This window comes from Schistocerca serialis, chromosome 4, assembly GCF_023864345.2.
Source record: "Schistocerca serialis cubense isolate TAMUIC-IGC-003099 chromosome 4, iqSchSeri2.2, whole genome shotgun sequence".
Classification (NCBI taxonomy): domain Eukaryota; kingdom Metazoa; phylum Arthropoda; class Insecta; order Orthoptera; family Acrididae; genus Schistocerca; species Schistocerca serialis.
In genome coordinates, this window is record NC_064641.1 from 683258444 (window position 1) to 683275494 (window position 17051).

At 45.5% G+C, this 17051-nt stretch overlaps 1 protein-coding gene and 1 non-coding gene across 2 annotated transcripts in view; one reads left to right on the plus strand and one right to left on the minus strand.

Annotated features, from left to right (window-relative positions):
- LOC126474692 (transient receptor potential cation channel subfamily V member 5) overlaps positions 1 to 17051 on the plus strand; it is a 169240-nt gene that overhangs the window by 83740 nt on the left and 68449 nt on the right. Inside the window, exons 8-9 of the mRNA XM_050102170.1 lie at positions 7933 to 8086; positions 12237 to 12387. Of these exons, the coding sequence (XP_049958127.1) occupies positions 7933 to 8086; positions 12237 to 12387 (305 nt within the window). The remainder of the gene's footprint in view (positions 1 to 7932; positions 8087 to 12236; positions 12388 to 17051) is intronic.
- Positions 1396 to 1470, minus strand: Trnai-uau (transfer RNA isoleucine (anticodon UAU)). The gene has a single exon. It is a non-coding gene; the product is annotated as a tRNA-Ile (tRNA).

Here is a 17051-nt window from a genome sequence, read left to right on the forward strand (position 1 = left end):
TGCTTAGTGAAGCGATCCACACTGAAACGCCAAAGAAACTGGTATAGGCATCCGTATTCAAATACAGGGATATATAAACAGGCAAATACGGCGCTGCGCTCGGCAACGCCTATTTAAGACAGCAAGGGGCGCAGTTGTTAGATCGGTTACTGCTGCTACAATGGCAGGTTCAAAAAATGGCTCTGAGCACTATGGGACTCAACTGCTGTGGTCATCAGTCCCCTAGAACTTAGAACTACTTAAACCTAACTAACCTAAGGACATCACACACATCCATGCCCGAGGCAGGATTCGAACCTACGACCGTAGCAGTCGCACGGTTCCTGACTGCGCGCCTAGAGCCGCGAGACCACCGCGGCCGGCCCAATGGCAGGTTATCAAGATTTAAGTTTGAACGTGGTGTTATAGTCGGCGCACGAGCCATGGGACACAGCGTCTCCGAGGTAACGATGAAGACGGGATTTTTCCGTACGACCATTTCACGAGTGTACCGTGAATATCAGGAATCCGGTAAAACATCAAATCTCCGACATCCCTGCGGCCGGAAAAGGATCCTGCAAGAACGGGATCCAGGAGACTGAAGAGAATCGTTCCACGTGACAAAAGAGCAACCCTTCCGCAAATTGCTGCAGAGTTCAACGCTAGGCCATTAACAAAAGTCAGTGTGCGAACCACTCAACGAAGCATCATCGATATGGGTTTCGGGGCAGAAGGCCCACTCGTGCACCCTTGAAGACTGCACGACACAAAGCTTTACGCCTCGCCTGGTCCCGTCAACACCGACATTGGACTGTTGATGCCTGGAAACTTGTTGCCTGGTCGGACGAGTCTCGTTTCAAATTGCTCGTTTCAAATTGCATCTAGCAGATGGACGTGTACGGGTATGGCGACAGCGTCATGAATCCAAGGACCCTGCATGTCAGCAGGTGTGGGGCGTGTGCTGGTGTGGGGCGTGTGCAGTTGCAGTAATATGAGACTCCCATACATCTAGACACGACTCTGACAGGTGACACGTACCTAAGCACCCTTTCTGATCACCTTAATCCACTCATGTCCGTTGTGCATTCCTACGTACTTGGGCAATTCCAGCAGGACAATGCGGCACTCCACACGTCCAGAATTGCTACAGAGTGGCTTTTGGAACACTCTTCTGTGTTTAAATACTTCCAATGGCCACCAAACTCCCCAGACATGGACATCATTGAGCATACTTGGGATGCCTTGCAACATGCTGTTCGGAAGAGATCTCCATCCCCTCTTACTCTTACCGCTTTATGGAAAGCCTTGCAGGTTTCATGGAGTCAATTCCCTCCAGCACCACTTCAGACTTTTAGAATTAATTTTTAAACTGCTGACGGTCGTTGATATATATCAACGGGGACAGGTGAAAATGTGTGCCCCGACCGGGACTCGAACCCGGGATCTCCTGCTTATATGGCAGACGCTCTATCCATCTGAGCCACCGAGGGCACATAGGATAGTGGACTGCAGGGACTACCTTGCGCACGCCTCCCGCGAGACCCACATTCTCACCTTGTATGTCCACACACTACATTCCTAGTGTCCCACGCCAACACACTCATTACTCGTGGAAGACATTCTTACCAAGTCCCGTAAGAGTTCGGGGAATATGTGTGCATCCGCACAGAAGAAGAAGGTCATGGCCGGTATATCCAGAATTATATACTTATACGGATATGGATATGTCCGCAATAATGTCTTCCACGAGTAATGAGTGTGTTGGGATGGGACACTACGAATGTAGTGTGTGGACATACAAGGTGAGAATGTAGATCTCGCGGGAAGCGTGCGCGAGATAGTCTCTGCAGTCGCACTATCCTCTGTACCCTCGGTGGCTCAGATGGATAGAGCGTCTGCCATGTAAGCATGATATCCTGGGTTCGAGTCCCGGTTGGGGCACACATTTTCACCTGTCCCCGTTGATATATATCAACGCCCGTCAGCAGCTGAAGGTATTAAAAATTCGTTCTAATTTCGTTCTAGACGGTTGCAGGTCATCAAAGGCGTCTGTCCGAAAGAACAGACACCATATCCATATAAGTATGCTTCAGATATTAGTCGAGTCCATGTCACGTCGTGTTGCCGCACTTCTGCGTGTCCGCGGGGCGCTACGCGATATTAGGCAGGTGTAACAGTTTCTTTGGCTCTTAAGTGTATTTGAATCACCTGTCACTCGTGACATCTTCTATTAAACAGTAGGATCCAATCTTGAGACATGTTATAACACCACACGATAGACTGACAGCAACACTATAATTTCCAGCGAGGTGAAAGGTTTATGAAACTTCAGATACACTCCTGAAATATACGAGTGTTGACTAAAGTACTTCACATCTTCCTGTCCTAGATTAATATGTCCCTTCATTTTTTCTCTTCTTGTACTGCGTTATGGGAGAATTTATCTTTTTAATAACGATATAACTGACTGTGACTGAGTGATTGTTAAAAGTGTGTCGTATGCAGCATCTCTCTTTACCTTAACGTGATAGGCTTTCAATTTAAGGCTTCTGAAACAAGGCTGAAGCTCATACATTCGAATAAGCGTTTCCAAAAGTCTGCAATTGAATTAATTCACACCTCTCGACATAGCAGCGCTACGAACTTGATCTCACAGCCGACGTTTGTTTGTTTAAGCCTGCACATTGCCGTTATACACGCTCGAGAATGTGGACTTGGCTGCACTACTGAAATTCAGTCAACCGTCAAGCTGCTTGAACAGTCAGAATATTTGCGTAAAATTATCCCACAGATGGTCAAGCACAATTGCAAGTACATGATGAAGCATGCTTGTCTAGTTTTCAGTTATGTTAAGGAACGTTTCATGTTGTTCTCCATTGCTGTCTATCCAGTCATAATCTTCAAACACTTTACATACATTCACCAACAGAATCTATGAATCCACGGTTAAATTGTAGTGTTTTCTGTTGATATGTTGGTTATACGTTATTTTAGTCCTGTTGTAAAAAATACTTTGTCATCAGCAAAAGAATCGTGATTCAGGTATGATCTATTGACACATTAACGTACTTTCTTTTAGTTTCGTGATCCATAACTACACTCTAGGACTGCTGAGAGCCGTCTGGTGACACAGTATCCCCAACTTAACTCTTTGAAAAGCCTATTCCTCGGAGCTTCCGTCTTTTCGCTGCATGTCCTACACGGGTCGCAGCCTGAACCGCTCACTCTTAACTAATTTAGCAGGTAAGTAGGCCCCAACCACAATCTTTTAAGAAATAAAAGTGAGACACTCACCTTTCATCTCCAGGTTGGACAAAACCCCGTTCCCCGAATGCTGGAAACTGGCTTGGCGTCCATGATAGGCAGACAGATGAGCCCCTATGCGCGGTGAGGAACGATATGTTACATTCCCTTTGAGTCCTGAATAGCACGCTTTTCTCAGTTAAGCACTGTAGCACTGATGTATATACCCATAAGCATTGCCGCGCCACGACCTGGTCTCGAGCAATGAACTGCCTAGCGCCAATGCAGCAAAACTACTTACGGGATGCTTTCATTATGGTAACCACGCACCATACTAAGAAGACATATTCAGAGCGCAAGAGTACTTGTTCATTACGCTGACGCTGCAAATTACGTCCGCCACCGCTTCTGAAAAGCGAATCTGAGACACCTTTCAGCTACAGGACGTCCAGACAAGCTGATCGGACGAGAAAATCTTTTACTTCACATTGGCGAGCAAGCACGATAACTTGTTTTGGTTTCTGGCGGAAAGTGCTGGCGGGAGGAAAGTACTATCCAGCCTGGTTGGCAAAAATAGTGCTTGAATCAGACACTATCTCTCAGACAGTATCCACAAATTTACGTGATGCCGAGCTTCGCCGCCAGTGACAGTTTCTGTCTTGGAGATGACGACCATTTTCAGTTATCTTGGTCTGTACTTAGGCTCCAGAAGATACAGGCACGCACCTGAGCAGAAGGCTGTACACACAGCTCCATCACACCGCTGAGTGACTTAGTGACTACTTCCCACGGGCGTCCATCTCCCTGGTAAGATGTGTCCTCCAGTCCGGACTGGTAGTTGCCTGCACTTCCGTCCTTGTACACCATATTGTCATTGATCACTACTAGGGGCGGGCACACGCCTTCAACGTCGATCATGCTGTGGACTACGCTTCGAGTACCTTTCTTCCCTATTGAAATGCCCTGCTTAGCCTGCAGGACAGGACAGATAGAGCCAGCCGGAGTGGCCGAGCGGTTCTAGGCGCTACAGTCTGGAACCGCGCGACCGCTACGTTCGCAGGTTCGAATCCTGCCTCGGGCATGGATGTGCGTGATGTCCTTAGGTTAGTTAGGTATAAGTAGTTCTAAGTTCTAGGGGACTGATGACCTCAGAAGTTAAGTCCCATAGTGCTCAGAGCCATTTGAACCATTTTTGAACAGGACAGATAGAATAAATTGTGGAAAAAGGGCCAAAATAAGGGGCCGTCAGTTTCACTCAAACATGCAACTTTATTATTTGATCAAACATTACAAGAGCCCAAAAAAACTTCTTAAACACACAGCTTTAATCTTTGGGACTTAATTACCGGCTGAAAGCCACTTTAATTTTAAAACGGTTGAAGGCCAATAATTTAAACGCAAGCATAATCAGAAATTTAAAAGGCAAGTCTTATCTTAAAACAGTTCTTTAGTTAGGCTGAAGTAAACAAATTAACTTCAAATCGGCTGAAGGCCGAACACTAAAAACTCCAAAACATTATTCTTTCTAAAAATACCAAAGTACTTGCGTGAAACAGTTCTTTAATTTAGGCTGAAGGCCTTAAGAACAAACAACTGAAAATCAAGCCGGCTGAAGGCCGAAGACTTAAAAATTCAAAAATTTTTTTAAATGCCAAAGGGCTTACGTGAAACAGTGCCTTAAACTAGGCTGAAGGCCTTAAGAGTAAAGCCACTCTAATTTAAAACACAAAACCGTCTAGAAGCCATACAAGTACCAACAACAATAACAAATTTAAAAAAAGGCAGTCCACACAAGGGCACCCAGATGTTTGAGGGTCGGCCTGTGATTCAAACACTAATGCTCGCTTAGGTGAGACAGGCAGTCGGGCCAACCATTCACGATGCGACGACAACCCAACCGACCGACAGCCGGCGGACCAACCGACAAGATAACTTCCACTTCACCCGACCAGGGTACACCAGGGAGTTCAACGGAACAACGTAGAAGATATTGGCGCCCACAACCAATCATACACGGAGCTGTCAAACTACACACCGCGGTGGAGAGCAATAACACGATGAGGAAACTACACTGCCTGAAATTTACGTCAGTGCCCAGGGGAGATAAATGGAACGTTAACGGCCACAAGGCAGAAGATTCCGCTGGTGCACTTGAATTCAAATAACCGAATACAGTGAAGCTCCACCGGAGAGTGGCTAGAATTTTCCAACTTGAAAACCACATTGTTGCTCGAGGGGAATATCCCAACAACCGACAACGAACTCCAAACGACACAATGTGAACAGACTTGTGGGAGGTTAAATCAAAACTCTACTTTCGTGTCCAGGGTCGGTGAGCCACGGACCTCGTAGCAATGGGAACAGCGCCACACTCTCCGACACCGCGTAGAGACCGCCAGCGAGTCCCGGACAAACTACGCCCCGCCGACGAGAATTCCTCGCTGCTCCACGCCAACCGACCGACTGCTCAGAACCAGTACGCCGACAACATTTAAAATACTTGTCAGTCAAAATCACACAAACTACACACAGTTTCACGAACACTTGCACGAAGAACTAGACAATCCTAACGGCAGTGACTGTTCAATAACAGGGACGAATTACGAGTCGGCACACGCAGCCAACCCATAAGCGATCGCCGGCCAAATACACGTCGTCCGGCGAGACGACCGACCGACGACCAACCAAAGCCGTCCCCACTCCAATCATGTGTGTCGGCAACCGTCGGGCGACTCATGGTGGTCCGGACCTCACTGCTGCTGCACCCCGACTGAAGTTGTACCGCGTGCCAACTCAAACACTGCCAGGTCCGAACTAACTTGATGGCGCGTTCCAACTGACTGGTCGACACACGACGACCGGGAAGTAATAGCAGTCCAGCAAAAATAATACGGCAGCGCTTATATAGACAAGCGCTGCAGCTGCCGCTCACGGGCTGGCAAAGCAGTAACTCAGTGACGCAAGTAATTGAAACTAACATAACGAGGTGGCAGTACGGCAAAAACAGGATGTGACCCAAGGCTCAAGGTGGGCAAGCAGCCTGGACGTGGCTGTCATTCATAGGCCGTAGCGCGTGGAACCTGTCAGCTACTGGCGTTCTGCTAACGTCAGACGCTTATGCTGCCTGTGTGCATGCTGCCCGGACGGTCCCACTGATGACAGTTTACTGAGCGCATGCAGCTACGTCATCCCAGGGCCAACAGCCTCCACTCCACCAGTGACCACATCTCTATACCTAATAAGAGCAAAAGTCAAGTATTAGCAGTCCCACACTGAATTCCAGTCACCACCATTACTCTCACCCCACACCCAGACGGGAAGCGGTGCTTCATCCTGACCTTACATCCTCTTCCCTCAACACTATTGGCGTCACCTCCTGGCCTGAAAAGTATACTAACATATACTGATCACCCAAAACATTATATCCGCGTGCATAATAGCATGTTGGTCCAAATTTGGAACAAAATTCTGCGTGGTATCGATTAGAAATTTCCTTGGGTGATTTCCGGAGGTACCAGATGTTTATGTACGGGTCACTCCGTAAATTACGGAATCTGTGAAGACAGAGCTGCCGGCTAATAGCGTCCCAAAAGAGTTCCAGATCAGGTGAATTTGGTGGCCAAAACATCAACATAATTTCACTTATATGCTAGATACGACCTTAGCAAACTTCTGGCCTTATGACACAGGACAGTTGCCCTGCTGAAAGATGTAATCGCTATCAGGGAAGACATCAATCATGTAAGTACGCACTTCACGTGCAATAACGTTCACGTAGTCCACAGCTGTTACGGTGCCTTCGATTACTACCAGCCAAACTACGTCCCGCGGAGAATTCCTCAGTGCCCCACACCAACCGACCGACTCCCAGGCCTGGAAACGGTGAAACGACCAAGTACTCGTATAAGTCGGCCGATGAGACGACCAACCGAACGACCAACCAACGGTCGTCCCGCTCCAATCTCCCTCCGTCGGACAGTTCACGTGTGTCGCCAGCGGTCGGCGAGCACTGGCTGTCGGCGCCTCACCGGCGCTTCGTCCCCCCGACTTCACTGCGGCTGCGTCCCGACTGCGCTGCTGGTCCGTCCCGAACTTCTCGCCAGACACACGACGACCCGGAAATACTGTCGGTCGCTCCAGAGATGGTACGACAGTGCACTTATCGATACAAGCTGCTGCTGCCGCTCACGGGCAAGTAAGGCAGGCAGTTAGTGACGCCAGTAAATGGAATGAGAAAACGAGGCGGCAGTAGCGTAATAGAAGATGACAAACAATAAATGGGATAAACGCGAGCCGTGCACGGTTCACAGATTTTGTTGAAATAAAAGCTGCGTCAAAGTTCATGAACCCGTGACAACTAATAACTCACTGCCCCACACCTATGTCATTGCTGACTTGCAAATGTTCCATTGTGCTATTTCCACTATACCTCAAAAGTCGCTAATGTTACACAAACCTTTAATTTCACAAAGTAAGCTTCACATGCATGCAACTTAACAAGTAGACGATTTTAATTGCAGGTTTGCAGATTTTTGTTATGACCATTGTTATGACCATATTGTAGGTGGCTGTATGTGGATTTTTCTGAATGAAATTACAGTTCTCACAGGTATTACTGACTATTACTCAATTATCGGCGTTCAGCAGTCAGGATCTCACCTGCCAACACATTAAAAGTAAAGTAAAATTTTTGGCGTGGTATGTTGGCAGCTACGTGTACTGGGGGGAATACCCGCTGAGCTTCGCTGCCTGCCTGGGACAGGAGGAGTGCTACCGGCTGGTGCTCGCCAAGGGTGCCAACCCAGATAGCCAAGACACCAACGGAAACACCACGCTGCACATGCTCGTCATCCACAAGAAGATGGCAAGTAACACAGACCATACGTCCTCCATTAACGAGACAGCTGCCGATGTGTGCTGTTACGCTTCTACACTGTAGGAATGTGTGGTTTTAGTTGCTGTATCATAATTATATTTATATTTTATTACGAACTACAGTTTCAAATATTGAAATTTATAGCTGAACTTCAGCTGTAAGAGGTATACATGTAATACTTAAAGCGACATATGAAAATTTGTGCCGGACCAGCACCCGAACCCGGATTTCCCATTTACTGCGAACTTAAGCTATCCGAGCACACTCTCCAGACCGACCCAAACTTCCCATATGTCACGCACTTATCTATCTCTATTCATAGATTATTAATTCATTAATTCACAATTTCACAACTTGTGATTGCCGTGCAGGTTTTAGAATCAAGACAACGAGAAGTCATAGCTTATCGTAGTCGCCTTCATCACAGGCACATCTTCGCCTTACATATTTATATATTTGTGTTTGATGGCGACTTCGTAGACGGTGGATGTTACCCACTTAGTTGAATGGTTTTCTCTCTTCAGGCAGAACGACATTTTTCTTCGCGAAGTGTGAGAGTTGTGTCACAAGAACACAGGGTGAATTACCTAAAACTTGAACCGCAAATATTGCAGAGTTGGAAAGTGATGTCGATGTGCGATTTTCACAGAATAGACTGGCAGATAATGGCTCGTATTGTCAGCCAGTAAACAGATTGTAATAATATAAAGTGTATTCTTTGTGCAAACATACACTTTTTTAAGTGCAACAGTGTCTATTGCTAGTAACAGACTAAAAATGGGGTAAATGACAGTGGTGTTTCTCCAAGGATTCTAAAGTGAATCGTTTACGAGATATTACGTTTTGAAAAGCTTCCACATCGACAGATGTTTGTGCAATTGAACCTGCGTAGTTGCTAGGTACGAAGTTGTTATGTTTGCTGTCGGTGCGCTTGTGTGTTCCTTAAGTGAACTACGACTTGCTAGTCACTTATTATGCAACAGTCCAAGACGTAGGTCGTGAGTGGACTGTGGGATTTACCAATGCAGAAAAAGCTGACATGCTCATGGTGTATGGAGAGTGTAGGAAGAATGTAGTTCGTTATTGTACAGTGTATGCGGCAAGATGTCTCAATAGATGGTAACTACCTCGGCAGTAATTTATCAACCTCATCAACCAGTTACGTGAAAACGGTAGTACGACACCTAGAAGGTAACAAAAGGACACAAGTGACGACAGAATAGCGGGAAGTTAATGTTCGTGCTGCTGCTGCAGTTGATCCGTACGTTAGCCCCCGAGCAAACGCTCGAGGAAATGGCATGAGTCAGTCAAGCGTCCTATGCATTCGCCCTAGACATAGGTTCCATCCCTATCACATCTGCTTCGATCAAGAGCTGTATGGAAACGGCTATGAGAAGTATGTTAGTTTCTATACATGGACATTAAGACAGGATACTCCAGATGTACACTGAAGCGCCAAAGAAACTGGTATAGGCATGCGAATTCAAATACAAAGATATGCAAGCAGGCAGAATACGACGCTGCGATCGGCAACGCCTATATAGGACAACAAGTGTCAGGTGCAATTGTTAGATCGGTTACTGCTGCTACAATGGCAGGTCATCAAGATTTAAGTGAGTTTGAACGTGGTGTTATAGTTGGTACACGAGCGATGGGACACAGGATCTCCGAGGTAGCAATGAAGTGCGGATTTTCCCGTACGATCGTTTCACGAGTATACCGTGAATATCAGGAATCTGATGAAACATCAGATCTCCGACTTCGCTGCGGCCGGGAAAAGATCCTGCAAGAACGGGACCAACGACGACGAAAGAGAATCGTTCAGCGTGACTGAAGTGCCACCCTTCCGCAAATTACTGCAGATTTCAATGCTGGGCCATCAACAAGTGTCAGCATGCGAACCATTCAACGAAACATCATTGACATGGGCTTTCGGAGCCGAAGGCCCACTCGTGTACGCTTGATGACCTCACGACACAAGGCTTTACGCCTCGCCTGGGGCCGTCAACACCGACATTGGACTGTTGATGACCGGAAATATGTATCCTGGTCAGATGAGTCTTGTTTCAACTAGTATCGAGCAGATGGATGTCCACGGGTATGGAGACAACCTCATGAATCCATAGACCATTCATGTCAGCAGCGCACTGTTCAAGCTGATGGAGGCTCTGTAACGGTGTGGGGCGTGTGCATTTGGAGTGATACGGAACCCCTGATATGTGTAGATAAGACTCTGGCAGGTGACACGTACGTAAGCATCATGTCTGATCCCCTGCATCCATTCATGTCCATTGTGCATTCCGACTGACTTGGGCAATTCCAGCAGGACAATGCGACACCTCATATGTCCAGAATTGCTACAGATTGGCTCCAGGAACATTCTTCTGAATTTAATCACTTCCGCTGACCACCAAACTCCCCATACATGAGCATTATTGAACATATCTGGGATGCCTTTCAACGTGCTGTTCAGTCCTACAGAATTCATGGTCTCAGTTCCCTCCAGCACTACTTCAGAGATCAGTCGAGTCCATGCCACGTGTTGAGGCAGTTCTGCGTGCTCGCGAGGGCCGTACATGATATTACGCCAGGTGTACCAGTTTCTTTGGCTCTTCAATGTATCGTGTATCTTGTTCAGTGATGCCGCCACATTTATCAATCATGGCCAGACAAACCGCCGAACCATGCCATATTGGTCTGTTGACAATCTCCAATGTCTTCAGCTGCTGGAACGTCAGCGTCCAAGGAATGTAAACGAGTGATGTGGGTCTGTTTTCCTTAGACGGAATATTAAACGCGCACAAGTATCGCAGCTTCATAACAGATCATCTTCAACGGATACTGCAAAACGTTCCATTCGAGATTAAGAGGAACCTGTGGTACCAGCATGGTGGCTGTCCAGCCCAAAGTGCACGAAGTACTAGAGTGTGTCTTCAAGATTTGTTTACAAATTGTTGGATTGGAAGCAAAGGACCTGTATTTTGGCCGGACTGTTCCCTGGATTTGACGGCTATAGACTTTTTCTCTGTGGGGAAAGCTGAAAGACGCTGTCTACAACTACACGCGATGATATGCAACGACGTATTATCGCTCGCGCATCTCCGATGAAACGCTAGCATGTACTGCGTTGGCGGTGATCATTTTGAATACAACTGTCTCGTTACTGATCAGAATCTACATAACAAGTGTAAGCACTTGAGTTTTACTTTAGTGTGTGCTGCCACAGGTATATTACAAGTATCGGTGAGGGAACTTTTCAAAATGGATGTCTCGTAAGCGACTCGCACTAGAATCTTAGAACAAACACCACTCAGATTATAATTTATCTTACTTTCGGTTTTTTAATATCAACAAGCATGGTTCCATCTAAATAGTGTATGTCTGCACAAAAAATACACTTCCTAAATATTATTAAAATCTGTTGATTGGCTAGTAATACGAGCCCGTGACTACCAATCCATTCTGCGAAAACTGTGCAGCACTTTCTATTTCCGCAATATTTGTTGTGCAAGTTTTAGGTGGTCGCCCTGTATATGTCAATTTCGCTTGACAGTGATGGGTGTATACGATGTTTGAGTGCTGTGTTCATGACAATAAATTAGAGACAAGGAAAAGAGAGAAGCCCTAGTCGGCATACAGCACACTTCTCTTTAACAGTACCACGGGGTTCGCCGAGCTTAGCGTGCTGATTCGATGGATGGACACACTGTGCAGAGATTGGGAATTTAAACCATAATACTGTCACAAAGTGTAGTTATCTGAAACTGTACTTCACAATCCCTACTCCCCGCATCGGCCAAATGTTGGCGGTGAAAACTGCTTGCAAAATGGGTACCACACAGTCGAACGCCACTACAGAAGCATAACTTCAGTGATCAGACATTCAACATTAAACAGCGTAACAGTTCATTTCTCGATGCATTTCAAGAACAGCTGTGCGTAGCAAAATAATACAAACTAGATTTTCAGCAAGAAAAACTGATCTTTCCTCTTTACTGCTATGTAAACCGGTCTGATCATAAATAAAAATGGGAAATCTTATGAATCGAAGGCAAGCGTTGTCAAACAGTTATCCGTATTGTCTCGTTCGGCATTAATGTGTCTCTTGATGTATGCTTTTTCATTTTCTGTTTTACAGACCCAGTTCGACATGGCTTATGAAGTTGGCTCTTCACTCGACATTAAGAATAACCTCAACCTCACACCGCTCACGTTAGCCGCTAAGCTGGCTCGAATAGAGATGTTTTTCCATATCTTAAACATAGAAAGAGAGATCTACTGGCAAATAGGTAAGTAGATTTGTAGATTGATCGTTTAGTCAGCCTTCTACAACTTTTCAGGCGTCAGATGACGCTATAATTAGCTCAGTGCGAAGAGCGGAGAGGGGACTCTTACTCTTCTGGTTATTTCTTTCCCTGACCACGTAGTCATCGTCTTCAACGGTTCTAAATGCAAGATCTTACAAAATAGTAACTGCACTGCAACTGAACGGGTTTGCCGCCGGATCGTATTGTGTAAATTCCGCAACATTTCATCGGTGCAACTGCTCGACATCTCCAGGGGGTGGTAGTTGCTGCTGTCACTGCTGTAAGACGCGACTCATGATAATCCCGCGCCGACGTCGAAATACCGGGTGATCAAAAAGTCGGTATAAATTTGAAAACTTAATAAACCACGGAATAATATAGATAGAGAGGTAAAAGTCGACACACATGCTTGGAATGACATGGGGTTTTATTAGAACAAAAAAAAAAAGTTCACAAAATGTCCAACAGATGGCGCTGGACAGCAAAACTGCTACCGTGACGGGTGAGAGGTACGCCGATATGTTACAGAATCGTATCATCCCCAGCCTGGCTGATAAACACCTGCTGGAACGTACGATGTTTATGCAGGATGGCGCTCCACGCCATATTGCTAGACGCGTGAAAGATCTCTTGCGCGCGTCGTTTGCTGATGATCATGTGCTCAGCTGCCACTTTCGTCATGCTTGGCCTCCCAGGTCCCTAGAGCTCAGTCTGTGCGATTATTGGCTTTGAGGTTACCTGAAGTCGCAAGTGTATCGTGATGGACGGACATCTCCAGGGATGCTGAAAGACAACATCCGACGCCAATGCCTCACCATAACTCCGGACATGCTTTACAGTGCTGTTAACATTATTCCTCGACTACAGCTATTGTTGAGGAACGATGGTGGGCATATTGAGCATTTCCTGTAAAGAATATCATCTTTGCTTTGTCTTATTTTGCTATGCTAATTATTGCTATTCTGATCAGATGAAGCGCCATCTGTCGGACATTTTTTGAACGTTTGTATTTTTTTGGTTCTAATAAAGCCCCATGTCATTCCAAGCATGTGTGTCAATTTGTACCTCTCTATCTACATTATTCCGTGATTTATTCAGTTTTCAAATTTATACTGACTTTTTGATCACCCGGTATATCACACCACGAACAGGTAATATGTGTGGTAGGGAAGACACTAGCAGTTGGAGGAAAGCGGCGCTGCTAGTGACCCTGCTGGGTGCTACAGAAAGGCCTTCAGCGCGTGCGCTATGGACAATGACTGTGCTGCTGTACACTTCTGTGGTTAAAAGCTAAATTAAATCGCAGCTGCGCGTTGCATCGAGTCATGAATCGGAAGTTCTTGTTTTCATGTTTTGATTTAATGGCAGCCGGTGCTGGATTCTAGACAGCGCTTAACTGAAAACCCTCATCGCTGTCGACAAGATTGTCCACCATACGGATACTTATGGCCTCCTTAATAACACAGTCCTAGAAAGATGACTCTGCGGATAAAATTTCAGTCTTTTCGATAATGCTCCTCCACAGCTGATTTATCAGGTTACGCAAGGCGCAATTGACGAAGGTGTTGCCGGCCTCGGTGGTCTAGCGGTTCTAGGCGCTCAGTCCGGAACCGCGCGACTGCTACGGTCGCAGGTTCGAATCCTGCCTAGGGCATGGATGTGTGTGTTGTCTTTAGGTTAGTTAGGTTTAAGTAGTTCTAAGTTCTAGGGGACAAATGACCTCAGCAGTTAAGTCCTATAGTGCTCAGAGCCATTTGAACCATTTTTTTTTTTTTTTTACGAAGGTGTTGACGCAATGTTCTTGCACGGTTCGGCATGTCTGCCCAACATAACATTTTCTACATCGGCATATGATATTATGCACGCCACGTTTCCTTAGATCAAGTTCGCCTTTGACCGAGCACAATAAATTCATGAATTTAGCTGGTGGCAGGATAACATACTCAATGTCATGCCTTTTGAGGATGCCGCCAAAATAGGGCAAGAACTCCGTTGCAATAGGTGCTCCACATCTTCATTTACATCCCTGCTTTGAATTTGCTCAGAACGGAATGCATGAGGTATCTGTCTATCGGAACAGTTACTCTGTTGGAATGCTGCACTTAGGTGTTGTAGCTCACCAGATAGACTGCTGGCATCTGAGACCACATGCGCTCTATGCACCAAAAAGCGCAAGACATTGCCGCCTTGTGCAGTGTGGTAACCATTTGTGACCTGAAAATATAGCTCCGTGAGAGTTGTCCCAGTGTGCTATCGGCTTTTCTTCTCACAAAGAAATCCAGGATTGGTAAAACGCCATCTTTTTCCACTTCCACTTTCTAATGAGGGTTCCCAACAGCGAAGTAAGATGTCTGGCCAGAAAATAGGTAGGAGCTCCAATGTTGCTCACTATTGTACGAAGTCGAGACCTATCCTTATGTGTCTTCTGTTGACCATATACTCTTGGGAGAACTGCAGCGTGTTGGTGCAGGCTGTTAATGACTTTAGATGGAATAGAACTCTTTTTGAGAAGCTCTAACCATGCACGTACGTTGTGTCGAACACCATGGTCTTACGTGCCAGGGGCAACCTGATAAATCAGAGGCGGCGCAAGACTGCCTGGACAGGGGGCATCTCACGTTTTAATAAAAGACTGAAATTTTATCCCCATCGTCATCTTTCTGGGACTGTGTTGTCTAGTAGGCCATACATATCAGTGCTGCGGACAATCTTATCAACAGAGATGCAGGTTTTCAATTAAGCAGCGCTTTGAATCCAGCACTGGCTACCATTAAATCAGAACAGGGGAAACAAGAACTTCGATTCATTATGCGACGCAACATATAGTGCACGTGTGGATGGCCTTTTGTGGCTCCCAGCAGGGGGCACTAGAGGCGTCGGTTTCCTCCAACTGCGAAAGGTCTTCCCGCACATGCGTATTGCCTGCTCCTGGCCTCATAAGTTTCGACGCTGCTACGCAATTACCCCCCACCTTCTCCTTTTCCTTGAACACATCCGCACCCTTTATATTGCCCGCCGCCTCGATCCCCCTCACTCCCTGATGTCTCCCTTCCCCTCCACCCCCAGCCCGTTGTCACACCTTTACCATTGTGTCCCACCCTCTCTCCATCGCCACACCCTTCACCTCCTTTCCCAACGCAACTTCCAGCATGTACCCCTCCCAGATGATGAGCTACTCCCTGACGCCTACACTTCCTACTAGAGGTGGGCCAAACGGTTATTCTGGAGTAACCGTTATTACAGTTCCAGTTATTCTTTGATAACCGTTATTTTTAACGGTTATTAATAACTGTCAAGTTATTTTTCGCTAGCGAATACTGAATACTCCGACGGGGCTACAGTTAAATAACGACATAGTTGGAATCCATCAGTTTAGTTATCAGTATAGCTGCGAGTAGTGTGAAATGGCAGGAATGTCGTATGAATCGTGTGATAACCTTACCTAATTAACTCTGGGAACATTTTAGTTGATGTTAGAACGATTATTAGTGTTTCATATCATATGTATTTAGGTTATCGGTCGCTATAAGAAATATTATCTTCGCAGGTGCAACAGAAAGTACATTTTAGTTGATGTTAGATCGATTATTAGTGTTTCATATCGTATGTATATAGGTTATCGGTCGCTATCAGAAATATTATCTTCGCAGCTGCAACAGGTAGTACGTGAAACTTCGCCACAGCACTGTTTAAGTAAAATGTTAACAACGTGCGTTTTTAAGTATGAAGTAATATGTAAACTGAATACTGTAGGTTAAATTCGAAGCTTAATTTCCTGTGCTGCTCACTTAATAGAGTAAGTGTACAGCCTTGTAATACAATAAAAAATATACGTAATGTGACGGATTCGTTTACTCCTGTCCTGTACAAGATAGTCCTGTTGGGGAAAGTGTGAGTACGCTAATAAAAGTTAAATACGTGTGATTTGGAAATTGCTCGATTTCTCCAGCTACAGCATTTCCGGTGACCGATAAAGGTCCACCACAACTACTGATGCCAAAAAACCAACACCTACAACTGCGAAAAATAAAATCAATACCACAACTCTAAAAATCCACAAATCAAACAGCCCTGTATAAATTAAAACACATTCAATACTCCATAAATAGACAAAACATCACAACTAGAAAAAAAATTAATTACCACCAGCAAATTCCAGCACTGCATACTAGATCGGCTACCCCCCTCCCCCCCACACACACAGACAAAAAAACTCATAAACACCGTGCCGTAATGACATTCACACACCACAACATCTTTACGTCAAAGCAGACGGGTGGAATCGGACGCTTCCACTGACCCCTCCTTCTACTCTTTAGATGAATATCTTAACAGAGACTGATAGACCAGCTTAAGTAAAACTTCTGCTATATTTCAGTTTTGACAGCACTTGCTCGCAATAGTCATGATCGGGTATTCTGTGAATGATAAATTTATTAAAAGTGTGTAACTGTGTTTTATTCCGGAAGTGTATCAATTCTGTAAATATTAGCAGTTACTGTAATATATTCACATATTTTGACAATCTCCTGACAAATGATGAGGATAATAATTATTATATTCAAATGTATTATGTTATACTTTCTGACATCATTCACGATAGCCAGCAGCTATTTCCGAAGAAATATGAAAATATTTGTTCGCTC